This window comes from Amblyomma mixtum, chromosome 1, assembly GCF_055824585.1.
Source record: "Amblyomma mixtum isolate Tamu chromosome 1, ASM5582458v1, whole genome shotgun sequence".
NCBI lineage: Eukaryota > Metazoa > Arthropoda > Arachnida > Ixodida > Ixodidae > Amblyomma > Amblyomma mixtum.
This window is the reverse complement of record NC_143012.1, coordinates 322,191,985-322,218,598: the sequence shown is the minus strand read 5'-3', so window position 1 is coordinate 322,218,598 and position 26,614 is coordinate 322,191,985. Positions and strand designations below refer to the sequence as shown.

General features: G+C 43.5%; 2 protein-coding genes across 3 annotated transcripts in view; one reads left to right on the top strand and one right to left on the bottom strand.

Moving 5' to 3' along the window:
• Positions 1 to 1,384: 1,384 nt before the first annotated feature.
• On the bottom strand, positions 1,385 to 6,619 carry LOC149372704 (ATPase inhibitor mai-2, mitochondrial-like). The gene is made up of 4 exons (XM_089567256.1): positions 6,514 to 6,619; positions 6,048 to 6,102; positions 5,673 to 5,762; positions 1,385 to 1,659 (listed from the first exon to the last, which is right to left on the bottom strand). The coding sequence occupies exons 1-4, from the start codon at positions 6,570 to 6,572 to the stop codon at positions 1,528 to 1,530; spliced, it is 336 nt and encodes a 111-aa protein (XP_089423382.1). The 5' UTR covers positions 6,573 to 6,619; the 3' UTR covers positions 1,385 to 1,527.
• A 186-nt stretch (positions 6,620 to 6,805) lies between these two features.
• Positions 6,806 to 26,614, top strand: part of LOC149372703 (oxysterol-binding protein-related protein 1-like) — a 75,361-nt gene continuing 55,552 nt past the window's right edge. Inside the window, exons 1-12 of one of the 2 annotated variants that reach the window (XM_089567259.1) lie at positions 6,806 to 6,982; positions 7,097 to 7,265; positions 8,026 to 8,111; positions 13,545 to 13,619; positions 17,007 to 17,118; positions 17,285 to 17,370; positions 19,409 to 19,553; positions 19,913 to 20,025; positions 22,219 to 22,292; positions 22,453 to 22,516; positions 23,594 to 23,695; positions 24,915 to 25,040. In XM_089567259.1, the coding sequence (XP_089423385.1) occupies positions 6,887 to 6,982; positions 7,097 to 7,265; positions 8,026 to 8,111; positions 13,545 to 13,619; positions 17,007 to 17,118; positions 17,285 to 17,370; positions 19,409 to 19,553; positions 19,913 to 20,025; positions 22,219 to 22,292; positions 22,453 to 22,516; positions 23,594 to 23,695; positions 24,915 to 25,040 (1,248 nt within the window). In that variant the 5' untranslated portion in view covers positions 6,806 to 6,886. Of the gene's footprint in view, positions 7,266 to 8,025; positions 8,112 to 13,544; positions 13,620 to 17,006; positions 17,119 to 17,284; positions 17,371 to 19,408; positions 19,554 to 19,912; positions 20,026 to 22,218; positions 22,293 to 22,452; positions 22,517 to 23,593; positions 23,696 to 24,914; positions 25,041 to 26,614 lie in introns of both variants that reach the window. The other variant, XM_089567260.1, reaches the window with a different exon arrangement.

Below are 26,614 nucleotides of genomic sequence, written 5' to 3'. Positions count from 1 at the left end.
AAGACAAAAAGCAACACACAAAATGAGCCCTACTGTTGAACAAAGACATATTCATGCAGAAAGCTCAGACAGAAGGTGCATAAATAAGGTATGCTGCTAATAGCATAGCGCTTTAGCCCAGATACAGCCAATATGCAAGAAAAAGAAAAAGCTTTCCAAATAGAAGTTGTGAAGCTATAATAACAAAAATGGAAAGACAGACCACTAGACTAATCAGCACTGAAAAAATTAGCATGCTTGAAATTCCACCACTGAAGTGCCAACCTTACACTACACAAAGCCATGCTACACAACTGAGCTGCTTAGCAGGGACTAAGCTGCAGCAAGAGCAATGAACGAGGAAGAATTAGAAATCTACGCCTTACTGTTTTCCTTGCGGTTTAATAAGTAATAACAAAAGCTGCAACCTCCTCCCTTCTCCAGCATCTTTGGAGAGCCAACAATGAAGTCCTGTCCACCTAAATAACATACTCATTAGCCAGCAAGTGAGCAAGAGAACTTTCAGTTACGACATACTGCAACAAAGACGACCTTCAAGCCACAGCTAGTCCCCTGCACAACCACTGCTGTAACAAGGAAAGATTAGGAGGGTCAATCAAAACACCTGGTACACCACCATCCACCGGGAGAGAGGGATGATGAGGGGAAGACATGCACACATATGCACCAAAAAATTTGAAGGACACTAAAGCTCCGCCTCAAGGGTACGACACGATAGCATTAATGGGCAACTTCAGGGGCCTGGGGCCCTTTTTGTATAACACTTCGCAGACGTGGACGTTCTTTAATTTGCTTGTTTTTTTCTTTTAATTTACCATTAGACACACAAGGTCTCCCTTTAACCTAGTCGAAAAAATGTTTCTCAGTGGTCAAGGGGTAGTAACCCCAGCTCATAAACCAAAGGCCAGCGGTTCGAGTCCCAGCTCAACCATTTTTCTGTTCAGCACAATTGTTCTTCTTGAAGAGGCACTACGCAATGGTGGTGGAATGTCACGACCCTGCAGACCAATGAGGAATTGTGTAATGGTGTCACCACTGTTGTACTGTGTGATAGTTGTGGGGGTATTTGAGTTACCTACAGAGGTCATCTGACCGTGGCTCCTCTCGACGACACCAATGCCGGGTTTTCCGCTGAAAGGGACCCTTAATGCTGCCACTTCAAAATAGGCACTTAGGCAGTTAGATTCGCACCTTTCACCATGACAAGGAATAGGGTGCTGAAATACCTAGAGACACATCAAGTTTACTGCTATACACCCCATCTAAAATAGATGGGTGTCTCTCAGCCTGCCTCTTAACCTTTGTCACTAGAACCACATCCACTAAGCTTGGTGGCTGCATGCCTTATGTTTAAACCTTAAGTGAAACACGGAGTCAACAGCAATACACTTTGCAAGTCCTTTACTTTCTCCATAGCTACAAAAACCACTGCATGCTGGGGCTTGCTCACTGTTTCATCCACACAGCAACAGGCAAAACAAAAAATTGGAACAAAGACGGAATCAACGGGTCTCCAGAACTGCCCACTCAGTGCTCCTTCAGGTCTCGGATCTTCTTCTTGTGCCTGTCGATCTCTTCCTGGTGCTGCTTGATGAGCTTCTCGTGCTGCTTGATCTCGTCTTCAATGTGGGTCTTCAGCAACTCTATTTGCTGATTTTGCTGTGGGCAAAGAAAATAGTCATTAGGCCAGGATTAATTATAAAAATAAATCTATTTCTAATCAAAAAGGCTTTCTATTTTCAGACCTTCAAGCCAAGTTTCTCAGCATGAGCTAAACCAATCATAGCACATGAAACTTGGCAATGGCGTGATAAGCAGTTGGCTAACAACTTGAACCATGCCATTAAACAAGCAAAGAAAATTATTACCAGTCATTAAGCCAAGATTAACAAAAACAAATCTATTACTAATCAAAAAAAGGTTTACTGTTTTGAAGACTTCAAGAAAAGTTTCTCAGCATGAACTAAACCAATCGGAGCACATGAAACTTGGCAGTGGTGTAATGAACTTAACAAACAGTTTGAGTCATGTCGATAAACAACAGTGACGCATAGGACATTAGCTGTAACATTAACACCTCTTTTTGGGCTAGTTGGTGCATACTTGAATTAGAGGAAAAAATAGCTTTTTTTTGCCTCTGAGTTCGATTTCCTAGATTCCGCTATCAGGTAACTTTCCTTTTATTTTTGCGATTTTTGGCTGCCTGCCTGGTTCTGCGATCCCAGATGGTTGCCTTTGTTCACCTTCTTGTCACCCTTCTTTCCCCTTGAAACTTCACCTTATATAAGATGCTTCCTGGCTTCAATAAAGTTTCAGTTGTGAGTTAGCGCTTGTGTCTCGTCCTCATTCCTTTCTTGTGGTTTGTATGGTTTGGCGCTATTTTTTCCTCTAATTCTAGCTGTAACATATAGGCAACAAATTATCAGGTCTTACAACAATGAAATGCCAATATGCCACTAAAACTTGAAACTCAGAGATTATCTAAACATTATGCCACAACCCAAGACTGCTAAAAAGATGTGCTTTTAACACAAGGTCCTAGAACAAAAAATGCCACTGTGGGCAAGAAGGCATCAAGATATGACCTGACTGATGATGTGACACCACGTAATGTATACATGCATTTAGGAGGAGGAGTGCAAAGTTCCTACTATATACTATAGACATTTTTTTACATCGCCCACCATGTTAAACACAAACAATTAAAAATAATAAAACCTTACCATTATTTTTCCCTGTCAAATAGAAGCAGGCCACGCTTTTCAATTCCTGCGCTATGGAAAAATCGGGAAAAGACTGTCCACCTTCAAATATACCTGAGGTTTGTGCCTATCACAGAGTGACTGAAGTCATTATGCACTCAAATGAGATCGCATAGCAGTACACAGAATTTGGTATCAGCATGGGAGTGCAGCCTTTTGGGGCCTCACAGGCAACGGTGAGAGACTGTCAGCTTTACAAGCAGCCGATAATGTGGTGACTTTAAACCACTTTTCTTGGTGAACTGAACATAGCCACTGTAATACCACTTAAGGGAGCTGTGGATATTATGATAAATAAATAAATAATAAATAAGTAAATTACCATCGTAAAAAAAAAGTGATGTGACTGCTAATTGTGGGATGACCAACATCACCTTCATACTGCCAGTCAGAAGTCATCCACAGATGACTGAATGAAAAAGCATGACCACATCCTCACAAGTGACCCTAAATGGTGAGGCTGGGCACAGAGTTCCGTGTACCTCCTCGCCCAACCAAGGCATACTGAGATGCCCTCGTGATGGCTTCTCAGCCTCCCTCCTGACAATCATGACTGGGTTATTGAACGGATGGCTCAAGCAGAGGGCAGGTGATGTATTATGCAAGTGCCCCACCCCCACAAAAGTGAGCCAATGCACTGGGACCGTCAACGCTATTGTTTAACACCACCCAGCAGCTGTTGAAGTCCAAAATTCCAGGGCAGCAAGGATACAAGGCTTTTAGAAAGGTTTAGGGAACACTTTTTTTGTTTGCCATTTTGAAAACAGTGACATCTGTCATTAATTTTTTTTTTCACAGCCAAATAGACTAACTTTAACAGAGTACACTGTGGGGCCAGTTGGTGTCCTGTTTCAACGCTACGTTTGTTCGTTCAAATTAGACTAACTTTGTTCCTATTTCTCCTTTATGACCCCAAAGTGCCATGTTCATGAGTACATACATGAGGGAAGCCAACAGCCACTAAAACCAAGAAGCACAGCGGAATGTTTCTCCTTTTAATTTGTGCTGCTGATTAATCGAAGATTAATAGTGTAATTATTCTTGAGGCCAGTGATTCCTGCACGGATTACAATACACAGGCTGGTTTCACTACTTCACACACAAAGCCAAATTAAATTTGTGTACCCATCACCGCTGCCGCTCAATAGGGCAATTCAGGCAATAATTTCGTGCATCGACTCAAAGCGTGATAGTCCCGAGCTTTCAAAAAAATTGCTCTCTTTTTGGTGCCTTTATTTATGCTTGCACTCGATTGGAAGGAAGGAATGCCTCCGTGCAGCTTCTCTAATGTTTTGATTCCTGCAGGAATCATTGAACCACAATGGTGTATCCTGGAACGTTCTATGAACGGTCACAATTGAGACGTCTTTTGAAGTTCCAAGGGCGCACTATCGTGGACGTTTGGTACAAAAAACTTTTCGTGCATTTCCTCAACCTCATAGCAGTGAACTCGTGGCTTCTATACATAAGGCATGCAAATAAGCTCCAGGTTTCAAAACAGCTCACATTATTTGATTTTGACTTCAATGTGTCCGACACACTCCGAAAGTCAGGAAAAGTTGCAAAAAGGAGAAGGGGCCGACCGGCAACAAGTCAAATTCCATCCGTGAAAAAATATGGTCCACCACCGAACCCCCACCCATGAGGTGACACAAGGTACGGTTTGGTTTTTGGGGGCTTAACGTCCCAAAGCGGCTCAGGCTATGAGGGACGCCGTAGTGAAGGGCTCCGGAAATTTCGACCACCTGGGGTTCTTTAATGTGCACTGACATCACTCAGCACACGGGCCTCTGGAATTCCACCTCCATCGAAATTCGACCACCGCAGCCGGGATCAGACCCGCGTCTTTCGTGTCAGCAGCCGAGAGCCATAACCACTGAGCCACTGCGGCTGCTGACACAAGGTATGATCAGATGGGCCACTGGCCTCAGTTTGAAGATGTAAACGAACGCTGCAAAGAGCACTGTGTCTCTTCGTAGACAAAGTGGAAGTGCAGAAAATGCAACATAAGGCTCTGCCTTATCAACAGCAAGAACTTCTTCGTGTAAACCCACAATTCCACAACAAGTAGAGGCGTACGGAGTGCCCTAACTAACCAGTGACTCCTGGCGGAATCATAATTATCCCATATCAGGCAAGAGGCCAAGTAAGAGTTCTTTATTTTTCCCTGAATTTGTAATAAAAAAATAGCCATGAAAAAATATCTTGCTGTGATTTGAAAATTTGGCCTTGAAATGGTTAAGGATAATTGATTACAGAGCAGAAGGAAAAACAACCACATGCCACTGGTAGTATCCAATGTTCATGAGTAGTACAATGCATGAAATGAGCATTAGCGATGCTAGCAGCTGAGCTGTCAGCTCAATCCGGAAGATTATACTGAAAACAGCAACACTCAACAAGTGCTGCTTCAGGCATGCTTAATGTAAGACGCCAAATGCTAAACATTTCAGGCGCTCTCACATGAGCCCTGCTAACATGCAAAATGCTACTGGCAGACAGCAGAATGAGCACTGCTGTCCACATGAGTGCACAAGTTGCTGGTTGTCATTTACTGCACAGATGTGGCTCTCTCCGAACACCCCTATCTGTGCTGCCTGTTGTATTTCAACTGGGTATCAGTTCCCGACTTGTAGAGTTGCTTCATCTCCACAGCGTCTGAATGCTACTGCCACACAAGTGCTAGCCTTGCATGTTTATCATGTTGTTCATCAGTGCAGAAAATGAGCCCCTCATTATTTATGAACAGGCTTAGGTTCCTTCCAAGTAAGCTTTGATCTGCCTCAGGTTAACATTATACTTCCCAAGAAAAAGTTGCGCGGCTATCGACACTGAACATCTGCCAGAGACTTGTGAGGTATTATGCCCGAGTCGATAACTGTACGTGCGGTCGCTACGGTCTGAACTGACCAGCTTGCGAAAGTACTCTTCCTCCCGGGCTGCCTCCATCTTGCCGAAAGCACCGCCAGCTTCACGCACGCTGCCGCCACCGCCGCCACCCTGTAAACCAAAGTTAGCAACACGTGAGCACATTTTTGTTACAGCTGCCTTACGGCGCAATTTCAGGTATAAGAAATAGGCACGGACGTGAAGTACTTAGTGGCTCAGTACCCGTCCTGAAATAAGAGCAACTCGCCATATAAAAGAGCGTCTCGGTTAAGCTAATGAAACTGCCCGCGGCTCTGACGCCGGAAAAACTTTCTATGAGAGCTAGGATGTAGTAGCGGTACCCGACTTTAGCTAAGAAAAGGCAGTAAACTAATGAAAGAGTTGGAGATGACCCACCTTGCCAGAACCACTGCCCCATTCACCGGACTGTGACTGCAGGAAGCGCGCTTGGCTGAAAGAGAGCACAAAGTTAAATACCCAGTGTAGCATTTATTAAGACGCAAACGATCACCTGACCTAACTCGAATAAAGGAAAACACGAGAATGCACACTGCACTTCATAGTGTTATTCTGACAGCCTTAACGCAGCAAAACACCTCGAAAAAAAAGGACGCCTGTAGAGTCATATACATACATACAAGCACGGTTCATCATCAACGACGCACATTGGGAGCATGCAGCAGAATTACACGCAGAAAACACGTTGACCCTTTACGATCGCTAGGTCGTCTAGGGCTAAACGTCCATAAGCTATCTCGTAAACAATGCTTGCAACTGGCACGAAAATTTCGCGCTTACCAATTTCACTGCTTAAGTTCTTTTTCGCAAACATGCACAACCATAGAACATAGCACAATTTTACCTTAAGCACGGGAGAATCTTGAAGTTCCTCACCGCCCGGCTACACTGCTGCAACGCCATTTTGCCAGTGGAAGCAGGATAATGGCGCGCCGCAGGCACGCACGCTGCTGAAATATTATCAAAAAAGACTAATGTTGTGATTGTAATTTTTAATATCTTAAAAGCACTACAAATGATTTTTTATTTGTTTTGTAGTATAAAATTAATGTCAAAAAAATTTTGAATTGAGATATGATTACGCAACCTCGGCGCTAAAACAGTGTTCTGAAGAAAAAAATGATAAGCCAAAATTTGGACAATAGTTTTGACACGTGACTTTCGCTGCGTGTGGTTTCTGGTTGTCGGCAACGTTGAAGTGCTGCAGCGGGTCGTTTATGACAGCTCGCACTCGCACTTATTTATTACATTCAATACGGCTTCGCGGTGCTGAAACGCATCTTAGAGCGCGTTCACCAGGCGTCGTCTGTTCTGTGAGTGCCCCGAGGAGGCGTTGTGTGTGTGGAGCAGTGCGCAGCTTACGTAACGCCCGTCTCGTGCTCGCCCGTCAGACGTAGACAAGAAAAACGGTGTTTTGTGTTTCGTAGATGACGATCATGAGCGTTCTGTCGGACGACGAAGACGCCAGCGGTGCTGTCGATCTATCTCCCGAAGATGAACTATTGCAAGCGGCTAGGTCGGGCTCCTACACTGTCGTCGAGAATCTCCTGAACAATGCCACAGCGAATAAGGTTGCCCCCAACGTTGACTGCAAAGGTTCGGGACTGTCATTATTTCTGTCTTCGCCAGTTGGTCGAATTATCGGTTACCAGTTGCTGTGCTGCTTGACAGTTTACCCTATTTGTCACCAGTGCCGACAGTAGTGTGCAGTCGTCTGCTCGCTTATCCATTTGGACCACGATTAAAAGAAGGCGTGAGCGCGATAAACGCATATGAACTTTGTTGTAGAACGAAGCGTATCTTGACAGCCTTTGTTTGAACTCATACTTTTGTACCTCGTAAACGTTCTTACTCGCGTTTAAACGATCCTATCGAAATCAGTTCGAAAAGATGCATGACTGTGATTTAAAAGTTAGCGAAGGAAATATTGTGCCCCTAAGCTTTGGGGCGTTTATAGTTGCTTACTGCTATGGTGTTTTGACTGCTTGGTTCTGTTCATCATGCAAATCTTTTTTCAGCCACCGCGGTGGCTCGGTGGTTATGGTGCTCGGCTGCTGACCCGAATAACGCGCGGGTTCGATCGCGGCCGCGGCGGTCGAATTTCGGTGGAGGCGAAATGCTAGAGACCCGTATACTGGGCAGTGTCAGTGCACGTTTAAGAAGCCCAGGTGGTCGAAATTATCCGGAGCCCTCCACTAAGGCGTCCCCATAACCCGAGTCGCTTTGGGATGTTAAACCCCATAAACCATAACGCGTAAATCTTTTTCGTACGTAGCTATGCAATTATGTCTAGTTGACACGAAAATAGGTGACGTTTTGTCTTGTAACAGTCATTTTTTGTATTTTTTTTTTCAAGGTACACAAAAGGCGAACTTAGGCTGGACGCCACTGCACCTAGCATGCTACTTTGGGCACTTTGATGTGGCCGAACTTCTGCTTGAGGTTTGTATGGACATTTATGGACAACATTCCTATAGTAAAATCCCTTGAACTATCCAAAATTCTTGTAGAGGTGTACTTGGCCACTGGGCAGGTGTATGTATGTAGTTACAGCTGGCTGACAAGGATGGATGAGCTATCCATCAGTCACCTACATCTTCTCGCCGTCGGCGGCAGTGCTGTAGAAAACCTTGAGTGTTTGTACATTTATTGTCCGACCAGATTTAGGTAGCAGCGTGAACTCTTTCCATAATCTATTCGCTGTTTAATTAGGCTTCAGTGACATCGAAAAAATAGAACGGAAGAGCTGTGAATCACTGATAACACTGGAGAACATCTTACGCAGTGACCTTGTTGCCATTGTGGGCGTGTTATGTGCACAGCATGTTAGCACAGCCAGTGGAGTAGATAAGGGTACAGGCAGCACAAGGGCTTCCACTTGCTGCCAGAACTGAAGGGCCTTATACTGACATGAAAGTTTAAGTGCTCAACGATGAGGACAGTGAATATAGGTGACACACGAACACTTACTTGTAACAATTTATTACGAACTGCAGAGTAGAATATAAAGTCGTGGCCTGGCATCACAAAAGCGCAGCCAGCACAATAATCAGTGACAATGCAAGTATTGTAAATCCTTTAAAGATAGCACAATAGACGGCTTGGACACACCGATATCCCCGAAACGGTCAATCAACTCTGCCTTGATAATTTCGCGTGTCAGTTGTCAGCTGCTTATTGTGATGATGGTGCAATCCTGATAGACTGGTGAACAGTTCGATTTTGCACTACGGTCTTCCTTTGGGCCGGAACTGGGCTCTGCACTTGATTCACATTTCCTACAGCGCACATTAAGGAACCCTCCGTATCTTTACCTTGCATTTTCTGCGGTGTTCACTGAGGCAGTCATTTACACACCTCCCACTCTGACCTACATACTCCTTTCCAAATGAAATAAAAACTGTAGACGACTGATTACACACATTTGACGAACTTGTTCTTGTGCTTCTTTTTGAACCCAAGCTTGTGAGAAGCGCCGGGATTTGTCATTCTGCACAGGTTTTGGATCTTGTCAAGTGCAGAAAAAACAAGTTTAAAATTTGTTCTTTGCCCTAACTTTTTCAGTTGATGTGACAAGCCGTGAATGTGCGGAATCACTACAATCTTCTGCTTTCTAGCAGAAGCCTGGAAGGCGTCAGGCTGTTTTGACGACATAGGTTTTAGGATGCCTTCGGAGACACTGACCAGGACATGAGTAGGGTACCCAGAAGCGGCAGCTAGAGGATTTGTTCATTAAAGCTGGCAGCCATTAGTTCCAGGAAAAGACTTCTGTAAGGCTCTAGAAAGACATAAGCTTTCAGTGCCCCTCTTAAGTTTGGAATGAGCAGAGTCATACAGGAGGAGTGGTTTGTTGGCACATGGTTCATATCTGTGTGTCCAAGCTATCTATTGTGCTATTTTCGAAGCAATTACAATACTTGCGTTGCCACTCATTATTGTGCTGGCTACGCTTGTATGATGTCAGGCCACGACTTGCCGATATATTCCACTCAGCAGTTCATAATAAACTGCTGCAAGTTAGCACTCGTGTGTCCACATGTCTTTCTTCACCATCTTTGTCTGGTTTTGCACTTAAACTTTCATTGGTAGAGCGACTGCTCCGGTGAAGCGGTGGTCCTGGGTTCGAACCCCGGACCAGGACGAATTTTTCTTTAACTGCGAAGTTTCTGAGAAAGCTGTATAGCTTTCCTTTGTAGCCGTATGGCTGCGCTCGGGTGGATGCCAATGAGTAATTACTCCCTTATTACAAATGTACTCCACCTTGGGGGATTCCCCTAAACATTTGACCAAACTTTCATGTCATGTCATGCCAACACTCCCAAACTGCAATGTTAGTGCCCTTGACATGCAGCTTACCTGTACAGTCACGCTCAGTACTACTTGCAATGCATCTGAAGTGAACAAACTGAGGTTTTCGCTTTATATTGAATCAGTGCGCCTTTACACAGAGCGCCCGACTTGTGCAAAAATTCAGCGTACATTGATCTTTGCATCAATGGCTAACTGCATCAGTTTCAGGCACCACTGTGCTCACACTACTTCAAGAACTGAGCTCCCACAATACCTTGTGCATTGCAGCTCATATTAAGTGCGATAGTACTGCGAGCTGTTCAGTGAGAGGCTGTGTATACGTGCATCAATCATGATCTCCGATAAACCAGTGGTATATAGTTAGCCTCTCAGTAAAGCCCTTGACTATTATGTCTGCAGCTATTTACAGTGCCACTGCTTTTTATTGTTGCATGTTAACTTGCTGCGCTGTATTCTGTGCAACTATCCTTTTGAGAGTTTTTAGTTTGAAGGAACTACTAGAGTAGTTGGAAGTGTGCTATTTCTTGCGAATTTAAGGCCTTGTATACTCAGGCTTATGAAATCGATGATTCCCTGCTTCCCCTGCTTTCTTCATATCTACCTTTCATTTATCTGTTTATTAAGAATGCCTGCAATACCCTGAGGGCATAATCATTGGGCATTCCTTGCATACCTTGAAGTGGAAGCAAATTTTCAAATCAAACATAAAACCACTCGCAAGAAAAAAACAGTGCAACCCATTGTGGTGTCGCAGCTGAAGGTGATGTTTCATGTGAAGTGTTCTGTAGTGCTGCCAGGTATCTTGAAACTGCATGTTGAGTCACTGTGAAGTAGGAGGTTTCAACAGTTTCTACACAAGCTCTTGCCGCTGGTTATGCACAGTGCATAATAGCTAGGGATGCTAAAACAAGAACAGTAGGGAGTGCAAATATTGAAATTTTCGAATGTGAATATGAAGAAAAAATAGCTTTGAATATCGGATCAAATATCGAATGCTTGTTCAGTACACAAAAAAATATTTCAGAAAATGATCCACAGGCAAATGTTGTTACCCTTGTATTTTTTTTTTTTCAGGATAGTGTATGGTCGTTGCAATTGAAGTAAACAAAAATAGACTGCCTTGGCACTGTATAAAATAATGTGATGTGCACATAAATGTAACTACTTGATTAGACAGCATAGCAGTATCCAACCTTGAATCCTGTAAACAACATCGAATCCCTGCTAAACCATGCTGTTGACTTCATCTTTTCAGATTATTCACACTTCACGAGTGTCACAGCACTAAAACAATGTGCCGAGCTGGAATCACTACCACATCAATGCCACTTTGCTCACCTAACCTTATTTCATACACTGCATCATCATTCCACCCTCCACAATGACTTCTTTTTGCCACCCCCTGCAGTCTTCCCACGCCGTGACCACGATAAAAAAGTCAAACACACGAAGTGCCAGTCATCACTTTACGCAAGATCATTCATTCCTCACATAATAACAGACTGGAATAACCTGCCATCACACATTGCTACTGAAGTTAAATTACAGTTTTTTTCAAAATTTGCTGCAACAAAACGATGTGTGCTAGCTGATTTTGTATTGCACGTGATGTTATGATCAGTATGCTATTTGGTGTATGAAGTATGTTTTGAATTGGTGTGCACACCCTCTGTTCGTATTGATGTGGCATTATTCACGCTTTTGTTTATGTGAGCATTAGTTATGTTTCGTGTTTCTGCTGCATTAGATTTTAGTTTTATTTTGAGTGCTTGTGCTGTCTTCTTCCGGCACGTGTTTGCGTCGCCCCCTCCCCTATGTAATGCCCTCGCACGAGGGCCCTTAATGGTATTGTGAATAAATAAATGTAAATAAACCTGTAATATTGTCATGCAAAATGAAATCCATGACAAGAAGAGATTGGAAACAAAAAATAACCTAAAGCTTCATAAATTTGCAGGTCAAGGGACCGGAAGGAATTCCCAGGTTATGTGAAGGGCGATTTATAAAATACCCCACGGCACCGAAAAAAAAAAAGAATAACCAGCCGTAAATGCGGTGAAACCTTATCAGGCGGCTCTATCGCGCAAACGCCCGTAAGCCCGTGTCGAGCGCCCAGTTTCGGCGTGCTGTAAGAATGCTAACGTAAGCAAAGGGGGGAACGCTCGTAGGCCTCGGAAAGACGAGACTGCGTCTAAAAAGGAAAAAGAAATGGCCAGTGACGCGCCAGTCGGCGTCCGAAAGCGGCGCGCAGCTGGGATCGGACTACCGGCGGTTGCGCGGGCCGACCAACAGCTGCAGTCGCCGCGGGAGAGCGGCGAGGCTGAGAAACCGAAACTACGCGGCCAGGCTATCTTTTGGCATAGCGACAGGGGCCCTCCGAGCATTGTCACGCCTGCCGTTACCCCGGCCTAATAGGTGCGCGGGTTACAGTACACCATGCAGTAGGCAGGATTTTTGCAGGATCGCTTGCCCTGTTGTGACATCTCGACGAGCCCCTTTGGGAGCCTCACGCGAAATTCCGCAAGTAGGCTTTCCCGCATACCGCTGTTGACCAAAACGGGATGGCGGAGATCGTGCTCAGAGAGTTGTGAATGCGACAAAATGAATGCCATGGGTGTGGGCACTAGGTATGTGATATATTGCGAAAGGATAAAAAAAAAAGGCGCGCTTTAGCGATGCCATTGTTGAAAGCGGACCGTCGGCCGTCTTGTTCGCAGCACTTGTGATATGTGGGAAAGCCCACTTGCGGAATGTCGCACGAGGTCAAGCCTAGCGGCGTCGGAATGCGATCGGTCCACGCGATAAACGACGGAGAAGAATGTGAACCTTTGTATTGTTTGCCTCGAACTTGAAACTAGATCGTCAGATAGTTTTCCCAGATAATGCGGTTTTGCAGTGGTCGACTTTATAAAAGCTGGCGGGTATTCGGGAATTTTCGAATATTTGGAAGTCCTCAAATATCAATGTCTCGAATATGAATGCTAACTGAATATCAAACATATATGATTCGTATTCGAAATTTCGAATATTCACACACGCTTAAAGAATAGCAAATTTAGAAAGCTGGCTGCAGCAGTTTAAATGCAACCTTGCAGTATTTGTTGTGTATGCAGGCACCATTCCTTTTTTTATCATAAACTTGTATGCTTTGTTGTTCAGCCTCTGGACAAGTTGAGCCTTACGTTGTATTTAAATGTCTTTGCATTACATCCTTTCATTACTAAGCATCTGCCCAATTTTACTTGTGACCATTTTTAACTATGGCCTGGTGCCAGTCAACAACAATGGGATTGATTTAGGTTCAAACGCATGATGTAGGGGATGGCAATTGGCATCTTAGCAATTAGCTCATGAAAGATCTTTTTACATGCTGGTGGTGAAACACTGGCAGTCAAGGTAATATTAGAGAAGTTGCCCATGCACTTCTTGCATGTTCTGTTTTTAGGTGTACCTTTCGTTTCGTTTCTATTGGTGACGTGATTTGAAGTGTAGGAATAATGAATGCCGATATTTCAATAATGTCTTTGCTAATCCTTCAGCATGGGTGGTTTCTTCCATGTGCAGCATGGTGCTTATGTGGACGTCATCAATCGTGAAGGGGACACTCCTTTGCACAAGGCTGCCTACACTGGACGAGAGGTGGGTGCGAAAGCAGCAACAAGCAAGCCTTGCTCATTTTCCAGCTTCAGCAAGAAGGCTCAGTTTTTTTTTGCGAGAAAGTGTTGACATGATGCCAACCAGTCTTGTGGCCGTTATGAAGAGGGCACTCCACTTTCAGGTAGAACGTGGTCTTTCATAATTTTTGCGCCCCAGACAAGTTTTTTAGTAGCATTTAGAGTCAGTTTCCACCTGAAACACTACATTTCCAAAGTTATAGTCTGCTGTTGTGAAGGTATACCATCCTGTGGTAATTGGCATATGTCTTAAATTTATTTCAGAGGAGCCTTTTCATTTACTCACTTATGTCTGTAGCTCTTTCTAACATAGGTGACCAAAACGTTCAGGACAAAAATTTATTTCCTGCAGGATGAGTTCAGAAAGTACCTGTTAGACGTAAGCCACTCGACGCTAACAATGCCTCACATTCTATTTGTATTTCAAATGGCACTGGTGACATTCTCGCAGAGTACGAGCAAAGATTGGCAGATCAAGCTTGGTTGTGAAAATTATCAGCGTGGCATTTCGTTCGAGGGACTGAAAGATGATAAATAATAAAGTAAGAGAACGCGTAAATTAGTGAAAATTTTCTGTGTGAAACATATGTCATGTGCAGCTCGTTTATGAAAGTATAAATAAGATTTTTTCGCACAACAAAACACATAGCTTCAAGATAGTTTTATTCGTTGTAAAAACTGAAGTTATACAAAATCATATGGAGAAAAGTCAGTTTTACCGAATATGTAATTAACTACAGGTAAAAGTACTACTCCGAGCAATACTTTGATTTGAGCTAGTTGGTTGTAGCATGACATGTTTACGCAAAAGGCGTACTGGCGCCAGTCCTGTCCTGTTGTGTGTGTTGTCTTCGTTTTTTAGCGCCAGTACGCCTTTTGCGTAAACATGTCATACTACTCCAAGACTTCCTGTCCTCTTCTGGAGTGAGAAACTGACAGTGCTAGCATTACCATGGCTGTTGGCTTGGTGAGCATTTCACTTGATGCTTACTGCTGCATCAGCTATCCGAGAGGCAACTCTTATCGGGAATTGCTGCTGTGTGGCACATGGCACGTCGTGTAGTACATGTTCAGCCCGGTGCCTTTGTCCAGGCACATGAGAGCAGCACAAAAGTGGGTTAGTTGCTACAAGGACTCCAACCGCTGCCAACAGTCTCAATGAAATAGTATTGGTGTCTAATGCCATCCCTCACCTCCTGTTAACAGCATAAGGCAGGGTGTCTGCAATGGGAAAGTGAGCCACATTCCAGGCATATATTTAAGGGGGCCGTGGCTTAGCTGAACATGGCTGTGATGGCTTGTATAATTGCGCAAGGTTCTGGCTAAAGAACTGCTCTAGGGGTTCCTCAGGTTTAAGTTGTATTCTAATAACCTTATACTGTAGGTTTTTCTTTTCTTCTTGTTTATTTCTACCAAGTTTGGCAGCCGTTGAACTCATCATGCTGGCGCAAATCAATTTTAAAGTTCCCGTTTCCACGGCCTCAGTTGAGATAGTTTTTTCGGGCAAGACTGCACTTTAGCATCATAAATATTCCCTGCAAGTTAATACTCACTTCTCACTTCACTAAGAATATTTTGAGCTCGTGCTAGGTCGTCACAGGCATTTTATGAAAGGACTCGCCGCTTTCTTTCGCTACTTCAGCCGTTCAACATGTGTACCAGTGTTTTTCTAGCAATGTTTGTGATGTCATCGCTGTACTGCATCAAGCATAGTCACTGGCCACGGGCTAAGTTTCGGTTTTGGAGTGCTGTTTCTAGTTTTAAGATGGTTTCATTGAATATTTTACAAATGATTTGTTGAGGCAGAGAGAAAGGACTCTAACGAATGTTATGTGACTATCAACTCAAAATGTTTAAAAAACTACTGGAGTTGCCCTTTAAGTTGACATACTCAAGCCAACATGATAAACAGCATGCAAACCTTTACTATCTCAGGCATCAGTGGAGTCAGTGAGGGCTTCCTGTGTAGTTGCATTTTACAAGCAAATATCAGCTCTTCATTCTGGTAGTGTCATGTAGTGTCAGGCACAGAAAGGATATATACCACATCAACTTCGGCTAAACTGCATCATAGTGCCACATCACAGCCATAACTTATGTCAGGACTGCTGAAGGGGACATCACTTTTATATGCAGGCATATCAGTTCCCCCGCTTATATCTGTTGCGCTCGTTTTTGTCAAAAATGCTAAAAACTTGGCACTACGGCGCAGTTTACAAGCTTGCACGGTATATTTAACTTTTGCTCCCAATAGTACAATTTGCAGTTATAGTCCTAATTCATTTTAGTGTCCCTTAAACGTCCAACCTTAGGCAAAATTTAGAGGCCCGTGTACTGTGGGATGTCAGGGCACGTTAAAGAACCCCAGGTGGTTGAAATTTCCGGAGCCCTTCACTAGGGCGTCTCTCATAGCCTGAGCCGCTTTGGGACGTTAAACCCCATAAACCAACCAACCTTTTTGATCTTATTATTATCGCTGTATTTATTTTATTATATTCCTGTTCTTCGCAACATGTGCAGAATGAAACAGCGTCATGAGTAATGCATAATATTATGTATGCTGTTGCTTTTGCACTGCAACCATGACAAAGGCATTTGTCGAAAGTTTCTCTGCTGCCACACAGAAGAGTTGTTTCTTTGCTTGATGTTGACTTAAGGGGGGACACTGGTCTTGAAAAAAAAAATTTATTAATGAAGTCACAGTTATGAAATCTTCAGGGAATATGTATTTTTGTGTGCTGATTCTAAATATGTCATTTAATTTCATGTAAAACAATTCCTTGAGCAATTATGCACTTTTTATGCTAGTATTTTGCAAAGAGTTTTGAAGAAAATTTGCTGTGGGAAACTCGCTGAAATGTATGCCATTGGGTTCTCTTGACACCAAGGAATACAATAAGGGTAAAATTATCATCCTGGCTCTCATAGAACTTGAGTAATAGGGTACTGAAGCTGCCACTTCAGAAACAGGAATACACAATTTCCTTCTCATTTCTGAAGCAACAACTTCAAAATTCTATAACTTAAGTTCTATGATAGGCAGGAAGACAATTTTACCCTTATTGTATTTCTTGGTGTCAAGAGAACCCAATGGCATACATTTCAGCGAGTTTCCCGCAGCAAATTTTCTTCAAAAGTTCTCTGAAAAATACTTGCATAAAAAGTGCATAAGTGCTCAAGGAATTGTTTTACATGAAATTAAATGACATATCTAGAATCAGCGCACAAAAATACATGTGCCCTGAAGATTTCGTAACTGTGACTTCATTAATAAAAATTTTCTTTTCAAGACCAGTGTCCCCCCTTAAACTGACGGAAATCAACCCTGACCTTACGCAAGCCTTTCTTGCAGGGTCTCGTGATGCTTCTTTTGAAGCACAATGCCGATGTCTTCATAATAAACTGTGAAGGGCAGTCTCCCCGGGATGTGGCCAAGGATGAAGACATCAAGCGCATTTTGGCAGGTGTGCAAAAGTGGATTGGTCCTTCTCCACAAAGTCACTGTACAGTGCTGGCATGCAAGATTTGTGTGCCAGCATCATTGGCATATTGTCGAACATGAGCCAGACATATTGTTGGTAATTTGCACCTCAGATGTAACCTTGCTCTTTCTCTTTTTGTCTTTTCCAGCTGCGGAGGTAGCTGATGCTAAGAGAAAAGCGGACAAACTTTTTGCTGCTGCAAAGGAGGGGAATGTGCGAACGATACAAAGTCTGGTGCGTGCTTTTTAAATTGTTCAGCAATCAGATAGGTTCAAAACACTCAAAGTGTCTGTAGGTTTTCTTTTGTGGAAAGGGCTGTGTATTTTATACTGGATTTGGACAGCTGGATAAAAGAGACGTGTGATGAATTGCTGTAATTCACATGCGCATAATTTAAACTTCTGGTTTATTCGAACTGGCTTTTTGGTCCCGTCATGATCAAAGCTATTGAAAAGGCACCCTTCAGTTCAAACTCCCCATACAAGTTCTCAGTTTCCTTTCAGTTGAATTTTCATGATTTGACTGAATAAGCTTTAATGTATAACTTTTCTAGATCTACTGGAGACTTGTCGTGCTTTCTCACACTAACCTCACTTAGATTTTTCTTAAAACTCACCCAGAATTTCCTCTTTTCTAGTTCCAAGAAATGGTGATGACATTTTAATGACACAAGGGCAGCTTTGCCTAAAGAGGGACTTAGCACAAGGTGTTTTTGTTCGACATAATGTTGGGCTAAAGAACCGTATTCCTGTCCTTTCACTCCATAGAAGCTCAGCACCAGGCCAGGGGTTAGCTTGTACCCATTGGAAACCATTGGTTGCCCAGTGGCACTGGGGATGCATGGGTTTCCTCTCAACTTCAACTCTCTGCTCTGCTTTATTTTGGCCTGCATCTTTGGGAGCCTACATGAGCAGTGCCCAATTTCCTTTTGCATTCCTGCTGTCGCCACGGTCTTTAGGGAGGGTGCTGGCAACCATGTGGTCGACTGTGGTCACATCACATAAGGCATACGAAAGAACCAGCAAAAGAAATTGAGAAGCACTAACTATGCACCTCATTGTGGAAGGGTCATGTAGCTAGTCTCAGATATCTGTGGCAGTAGTTCAAGGTTCCTCTTAGCATGTATTAAAATGGTCTAGTATTACCAGTATGGCTAGGGTATGCTTTCAACCACTGTCACATGGAGGACATATAGTTTCATAGTCCGTTGTTTGGTCCTCTGTAGTTAGGGTACAATTGTCTTTTATTAATTCAGGCTCCAAAGAGGTCGAAATTTTTCATAATAAGGTGAGAGTTTCAATACACTTGATTTTGACAGGGCACAGCATCGGGCCAAGAATGCAACTTCTCAAATCAGAAGGACAATGAGGACAACTTGATCAATTTTTTTGTTCTTAGTTAAAATCAACTCTGTGGCTCTTTCTGGATTTGTGGATGATTTCCCAGCAGTAAAAGACGCATTTTTCGGTGCAGAAATTCAATATAACAGTTTTCCCGCCACTCGATTCAAACTCATGACACCTACTCTTAAAACAGACTCCGAGATCACTGTTTTGAAGTGAAATGGCAGTGTAGCCTAGCCTCTGGAATCCATGCGTAAAAAAACTGTCTAGGCGTGCCACAGTTTGCTTGTGAAAGTGGCCAGTGATGGCCACTCCTGTATTTAATTTTTTCTGCCTTTTCTAGCTTATGAACGTTACATTTTTAGCAAAAGTGTCGTCTTTGTCTTTGAAATGTAGTAATCTACCGACACAAGCTAATTTCAATTTTTCTTCAGTGTCCGTTTAAGTGAGTTCTAACTCAAGGGATTTCATTGTAACTATATAAGGCTGTCGCAGGTGTCTATAACTTAGCTCAGGTATCTACATTCAAACCTCGTCATAGCAGACAGGTAAAAAATTTCAAAAGAATTTGTATGCTTGGATAGTTGTATGCTTGACAGCTGCTGCCGTCTGTCCCATGTGCTTGTCGCTAACATGAGCTGAGCATGTTCACTAAGAGCTAGCGGTTTGTTTTCAACTAGTGGAGCTGGAGAAGGAGAAGTGCGCGAGAGCTGCTGCGTGAAAAAGGTGGATTTCTAGGCCATCGCAACAGTTTCTTTCTTGCTCAAGCTAATCAATCCGTGTCCTCAATCTCTGCACAACACAGTCTGGCCCATAAGAAAGCACCTTAGTTCTTTGAAAGGCGGCACTTCATAAATAGTGAAGCCCTCACAAAATTGTCTTATTTCCCTCTTTTCCTTTTCTTCCTTGCTTTCTTTCCGTGTGGGCAGTTTTGTGGAAGGCACCCACCGAGCGTCAACAGTGTCGATGGCTTTGGCAACACTGCATTGCATTGTGCAGCATACTGTGACAAGAAACAAGTGGCTGTCTATCTCTTGCAAAGCGGGATTGACTCAACTCTACGCAATCACAGAGGTAGGCCAACTGATTGTTGGGACCAGCACACATTATAGCATTCTTTATTAGAACATATAACATTTGCAATTTTCACCATATGGGTAATGTAGGAAAGCAGGCCACGCTGCTCTGATCTTCTTACTTTTTGCACTTCGCCTTTGAGATTGAGACACACTGCAATTGCTAAAGCCGTTTAGTGTCTCGTTGAACAGCTTGTGAGCTTCTGACGTGTAACGGTCAGCATTAGAGATTAGTGAGTTAGCTGTCTACACGGATATTGCATCAGTAAGGGAGCAAGAATCTTTAATTGATGCTTCACAGCTGCTACCAAGAAACAGATCATGGCAGGCCAGTTTGTGAACACTCTCTCTTTACAGGGCAGCTGGCATCTGACCTCGCACGGACGGATGAAATGAGACAAATCCTGGATGTGGAACCCATCCGTCAGTTGCGGAAGAATGCCAGCAGGCACGAAGGACCATTACTCCGGGTTTGTCTCTTTCCGTCTCTCTTTGGCCTTCTGAGCTGTACGATGTATGGCGGAGGTGCACCATGCCATTTCATTTTGATTCCCTTGCAATATGTTGATTCAGGTTTGGTCAATTCTTTCCTGCAGTGGTTTCTTAAATGATATTTTTTTTTTTATATAGTAACTAGCCCATGACCAGAATTTGGACATTTTAATCAAAAAAACAAACCCAATGCTTGAATCAGGCATTGAAGATAACCTCTGAAAATGCTGCTGCTGTGTGCAGTGAATATTCAAACCAAATTCCATTCGAGCTCTCTTTCAAAAAGCCAACCACCTCATTCTCTTCGCTGGCATCCAAGCCGCTGTCTGAGTGTTAGCCATGACGTCCGAGTGAATGGTATTCTATTGGTCTCCCATTCTGATGGATGGTTGAAGGGCAGTCATTGAAGTAGCAAGAAACGGCATACTTCCTATGGCATTGTGTTGCCTCCTGGTTGCACACACACACTTTTTGTTTTGTACATGCACACAGAGACACAAAACGATTTTTAGTTTCTTGTCCCCGTCCATGTATGCTCCAGCGAATTCTGTGTGCTGTGTCGTTCATACAGCCTTCCCCTCATTCACACACTCGAGCATCGCATGCACACGCTGCTTCTCTCCCATCCCTCCTGTCCACACTGCCACTGTCCTGGTTTTTCTCATCACCATTGACAGCCAAGCACTTAGAAACACAGAAAAGACACAGATGCAGAGAAGAAACACACAGACATACACATGTGCACAGGCATGCTTTCCAAGAAGTGCTGAAGAGTTCCCTCTGTTAAGTTCAGACATCAAAAATTCGCCTTCTGACTTTCGAGCAGAAGGGATACCCACCACTCCAGTCGTAAAACCTAGCAAAGACCTCACGGAAACAAATATATAGGAATAGAAAGGACACTCGCTAACATGAAGTGGTCACATCACTGCGTCATCGCACTAAATTCTCGGGCTGTGTTGAGCTGATCCCATTTCTCGTGTCTTTCCAAATGGGCGCACACAGTGGGGTCCAGGATGATCGCACACTTCCCAATCCCAGCGATGAGCAACGCGCCTGTCGACAACTTCGGGCTGCAAAGCAAACAAAGTGCACTGAAGACAGAAATGTCCTGTACACTCGCCGTCAAAAGTAAATGGAAGGCGACTTTGTCAAAAAATTTGATTTATTTAAATCTAAACCATAATGGTCCATGTTTGTTGAGTCACAGTGCAATTTGCACAGTCACAATTAGGCTGCACATATGTATTCAAGGAAGCATGAATTCAGGAGGTTATGATTAAATTTTTTCATTAATATCGCCTTCCATTTACTTCTGGCGGCACCTGTACATATGTTATTGGGTAAATGGAATACTCGTATATAGTACCTCTCTCCCTCCTATCCTTTCTGGCTGTCCCCTCACCTCTTTCATTTCATTTCTCCAGTCTGCCTGCTATCCTTCTATTTCCGCTGCCCCAGCTCAGGTGCTTGCCCCAGCTCAGATGGCAGATGCCGGGGCTTGCAAAAACCTTTTCCTTCCATTTAATCATTATTTTAATAAACCACTACTGCTATTACAGAAATACAGTGGGGGAGCCCTATTATGGGGCTACGACATAGACATCTGATGTACTCCAGCAGAGTGCACACCTCACTAAAATCGAACTAGGTGGATAAATTTCGCATGTAGAGGCTTGTTGACCAGGCGGGAGAGAGAAAATATTTGTATAGGAAATGGAAGGAGAGGAGCATGGCGAAGTCGCTTGATTGCGATGGCTGTAACTCTCCTGTTGAAGGGACACTGGGGACAAATAAAGTTGGCTTGCATCGATAGGATACTCCATTCTAATCACAAACAGATCATTCTCACTGAAAATGGAGCTTCCATTAGGTAGAAAAGACCAAGAAATGGAATACAGGTGTTGCCATCGCTGGCTAATTTCATGACTCAAATGCATGCATCGACACTGTTTTATTTTGTTGGGGGGGGGAACCCCAGAGTAGACTGTGTTCATAATGTACTTCATGCATTGAAGGCTGATGCGGTGCGATTTGGTGCACATATCGCACTGCACTCCTGTATTGGCTCCTGTCCAGTTCGTTCTCCCTGTTTTTTCGGTGTTTTTCTGTGCGCCGTGTTTTGATTGTTCGTTACCAACTAGCCCAACTTTCTGCTTTACTGATCACAGAGGAAGAGGTTCCTGGGCCCCCGCCTTGTCTGGGCTGTGCTTGATCGAGGTGTGCTGTCCTTCTTTCGTTCACGGTAAGTAAATTTTCCTCCTCTCATCCGCATGCTCAGCAGACGTGCATGTGCAATGCAAATTCAGTTGAACAAACAGTGTTTATGGGGAGCCGTTTTAGTAGGCTGGGCTGTGAGGTCAGTGCAAGTGAGCCAACTCATTTTCTTTCTCTTCTTTTTGCAGTGGTGACGCTGCATCTGGGATGCGTCGGAAGCGCTATTACTACTTGGATGCTGCACAAGTTGAGGTATGAATGCCTGCTGTGTTCCTTTAGGGGAGATGTTCCTTGGAACCACATTGCTTATAAATTAGAGATTGTTAACTTAAACCTGTGGAGCACATCAGTTCTCTGTTTTCAAACCTAGTCTCCATTGCTCACGTTTGTCTTGGCATTGAACTGATGAGTCCATGATAAAATGGCCAATGTTTCTTTGCATAAACTATGGTGCACAATGAGAGAAGATAATTTGGCTTGTTTTACCTGTGTTAGGAGAGGAACATTTTATTTTAAATAACAGCAAACACCTTTTAAGGCGCAGTGAATATAGAGCTATCACAAGTTTAATAAATCGTCGATGATGGTTCTTTAGGCATAATCGTGCACCTGTGTGCAAAAGTTGGCTAACAGTAGGTTGCAGTAAACACAAAAATGTGTGCACAAACCATGAATAGGGCTCAGAACAGCAAACTACAGAGAAACACTTGTGAATATTTTACGAGGCTTTTTGAAAGGACGTTCTCATTAGGACATAAAAAGAAAGCAGTGTTTGAGATATGGAAAAGTATATTTGGAATTTCTGCGCTATTTTTGAAGGACCCTTAACAGTCTGATCTCACATTATGGTACTATGTGCTCACCCATCAGTTCTCTTAGCATTGTACTTCAAGGTCTTTTGTTCTGAATCACAGATTAAATCAATATCGATTGGGCTTGCATTGTTTGAAAAGCTTGGCTAAGAAGTTCCACTTAACTAGATGAAGTCCCAATTGTGTGCAGCACTGTGATTGTCAATTGTAAAAAAAGTGGCAGCTGTTACTTCTTTTTTTTTTTTAAGTGCTTAATCCTCTGTAGTGCTAAGCCTGTAGTCCTAGTCTAATGCTCTAGTTATTTCAACTGATTCCCATTTCAAGCTCATTTGATTTTTCTTGTTCTAAGCTATGAGGTACCTGAAGCCTTTTGAGCAAATCTTGTAAGCTGAATGTCTGCAAGGCAGACTATATTTTTATAGTGTTTGTGTTTAGTATGGAATATTATGTCGTATATAGTTCGCACCATTTGGGGATTTAAATTATGGTTTTTTACTTCGGAATTTGAATTTTGCAGAGCGACCCTGTTGACGAGGCAGCATTTACAGTGATATTTCCTGAAGATCCACCTGAAAGGCTGGCAGTACCTCCTGATGAAAATGACAAGGTGGATCGCATGGTAAGTGATGTTGTCTTTGTATTTCGTGTTGTGGACATTGTAATGTCTGCTTACAGCGAAACTTGACTGAAACCAAGCGTTCTGATGTGACAGCCATCTCTTTCACTTTATTGTATGACGCTATGCTTGAATCAAGCCAGTTATTTTTCTTTTTATGTGGAGATAATTGTATCAATGCATCTTTAAGGTACGCTACTTCTATATATGGCTTAAGTGCACTCATGCTTATCCAAATGGACCTTGCATTTGCTTAGGAGTTTTGTTGCTATGGTGCTGATGACATACCTGCATGTTGAGTACAGTTCCATTTATCCTTATTCACGAGGATTTATTTTTTTTTTTTTACATATGAACTGCAGTAGTTGTAAGACATCTGGAACTGCACATAATGTGTTCTCAAATTCTCAATTGCTAAAAATCACTGATAGAAAAAAAAAAAAGCTTTTCTGCCTTTCATTTACCATGTTCTCTAATTTGTTATTGAACTTCAAGATTCACTTCCATCTGCTTTCCTATTTGTCAGATGTCTGCCACTCTGGAGGGGAAGGCTGTTATCGTTGTAAGTGGGTGTGGAGTGACGGTGAAAAAGGCATGAGTGCAGTGCTAAAACTGCATCCATTTTACATTTCAGGATCACCTCAGCGGCATTATGCGGGGGGAATCGAATTAAGAGGATAGAGTTAGAGGAGGCATGTCCAGCTGAGGAGGGGTCGGGTGAAAGGGCAAAAGCGAGGCATATACAATGTGCGGGAGAGGTGGTTTCAGTGCACGCAGATGGACGGCCTCAGTGAAAGCCAAGACAAGCTTGAAGGCATGGTACATTTCGCTAGCCGTGCCAAGTTGTTTTGTGGCAGTAGCTGTGTATTGGAGGTTTTGTGGGGTTGGAGGGGTGGTCATCATTGTCAGCGTCGGTAACCGAAAGCATTTTGGTGTCATTAAGTCATGCGACCAACCTGCACCTGCTGCAAACCAGTTACTATAATGTCTTGCTGTAGCGAGCCATTTAGCATGCATTCAGTGAATGGTGTTAAACAAGAGGCAAAGGAACAATTCATTTGTAGCATTGTGTGGGAGACGTATAGCCATCACCATCACATCTGCACACAGTGAGAAGAAAACGTGTCAGTCGTTCTTGAACTATGTGGACGGTAATTTCTGTCTTCACATTATCGGTTTAAAAGCAGGCTCATAGAGAACTGCATGTGTGTGCCCTTTGCAGAAGTGGGTGGCCAAGCTGAAGGAGCACATAGAGTTCAGCCGGCACTACACGCACCAGGGCATGCGGGCCTCGGACAGCGAGGAGGACGAGCCCCTGCCCCTGGGGTCCATCGAGGATGTCCTGGCGGTGAGTCAGCAGACCTTTGCAGACAGAATGAAGTCTGTGCAGTGTGTAATAGCTCAAGAATACAGTTGTTGTAGTCCTCAAAGTCAAATCATGTATGTGCTAGCCAGTAGGAAACAATTAGCTGTCCGAGCCTCGTTGCTGTCTTCAACGATGTGACTACTGTATCCATAGCAAAGAGAGCATTTATTGCACTATACCTGAAGGCGGATGAACAGTGAGGGCATGAAACAAAATCGCAACATGCTACTTGAAAGCAGCATTGCTCTATTTTAATTTTTTCGCGGTCTCTTTCTCCCTCCTTTCTACAGTGACTACTGTTGGTTGTTTTCCTGCTTTTTGCTTTTCTTCCGGTTCCGACTGGCCGGACGGTGCCCTGCTAGCTAGCTTTGCACTACAGGCTCTGAAAGTATGTGATCATATTTCTGTCTTTCTTTTCCCACTCCTTCGTGACACGGCCGTTGCTAGCATCACAAGCGGATGCATTACACATCCTTCCGTCCACTGCAGAAAATGTGCTTGCAGTGCGGATATCTGACCGCAACAGATTCTGTGCCACGTGCAGGCCTGCACGAAAGTGCCCTGCCTTGCCTTCCTCACAAAAAAGCTTCCGTGCACCTTGGCGCAAAGGTGCAGGAAAGCTTCCTTGTGGGGGTGAGTGAATGGGGAGAAGCATCTGTTTTTTTCTCTCCTGACTGCTTTGAGAGTGCCGCGCAGACACTCAGCGAGCACTGTTCCTTGGAGTCGCTGTGAGCTGCAGTGGCTGCTAAGGGTCGTCTTAACTGAAAGGAACATACAAAACAGTTCATCTTAAGTAGATTTTTTTATATTTAGTCTATGGGAAACCAACCAAATGGTTTAATCTTCATTCTATCCGAGAATCCGTCCTGACAGAGTTCGTCTGAATGGGAGTCTACTGTATTTACAGTCAAACCCGCATATATATCAAGCTCACAAAAAAAATTCCTACGAGTTCAATATATATGTAATTCAATATAGAAGGAGCAGCAGTGTATGTTGCCGTCTAGTTCGTTTTGCATTTTTGAAAAAGACATGGAACTACAAGTACAAGCATAAAAAGACGGGGAGACAAAAGACAGGCACCTGTCCTTCGTCTCCTCGTCTTTTTGTGGGAATGTTATCGATGGACTCGGAAGAGCTGAGACCGCAGCCTTCTGTCAACATGCAATAGTAGCGACTAACCATGCTTAGTGCATGGCACATGTTCCAACATGTGGGCATCGGTTCTCCCTAGTCCTCGTCACAATTCACATCAGTGGTGTTCTGGTTATTGTGACGTTGGCAATGATGTCTTTGTCCGCAAGCTCTCCCACAGTCTCAACGTCATAGTCCACGGATACAGTCACCTACGGCTGCTCCATCACAAATAGCACTAGGAAATCCGGACAACTCGTTCCACAGTCATCAAGAGACAAATCATTGTCAAAAGCAGCTTTGCATAATTTTGTTTTTTACATCATTCCACGATCCACTGAGCTTAGACGGGGCACCCGAGAGGTCGATTTTGAGGCGTCTTCCAGTCCTGAGGTTCTGTGGGAGCCATTCAGTCAGATGTT

Bases quoted from the DNA above. Each gene is read 5' to 3' on its own strand.
- LOC149372704 (XM_089567256.1), bottom strand. From the start codon at position 6,572: ATGGCGTTGCAGCAGTGTAGCCGGGCGGTGAGGAACTTCAAGATTCTC. The intron at 5,763-6,047 runs GTGGGTCATCTC...TTTGGTTTACAG, and splicing joins GGGGCAGTGGTTCTGGCAAG to GGTGGCGGCGGTGGCGGCAG. The intron at 1,660-5,672 runs GTCAGTTCAGAC...CTTTGCCCACAG, and splicing joins AAGAGTACTTTCGCAAGCTG to CAAAATCAGCAAATAGAGTT.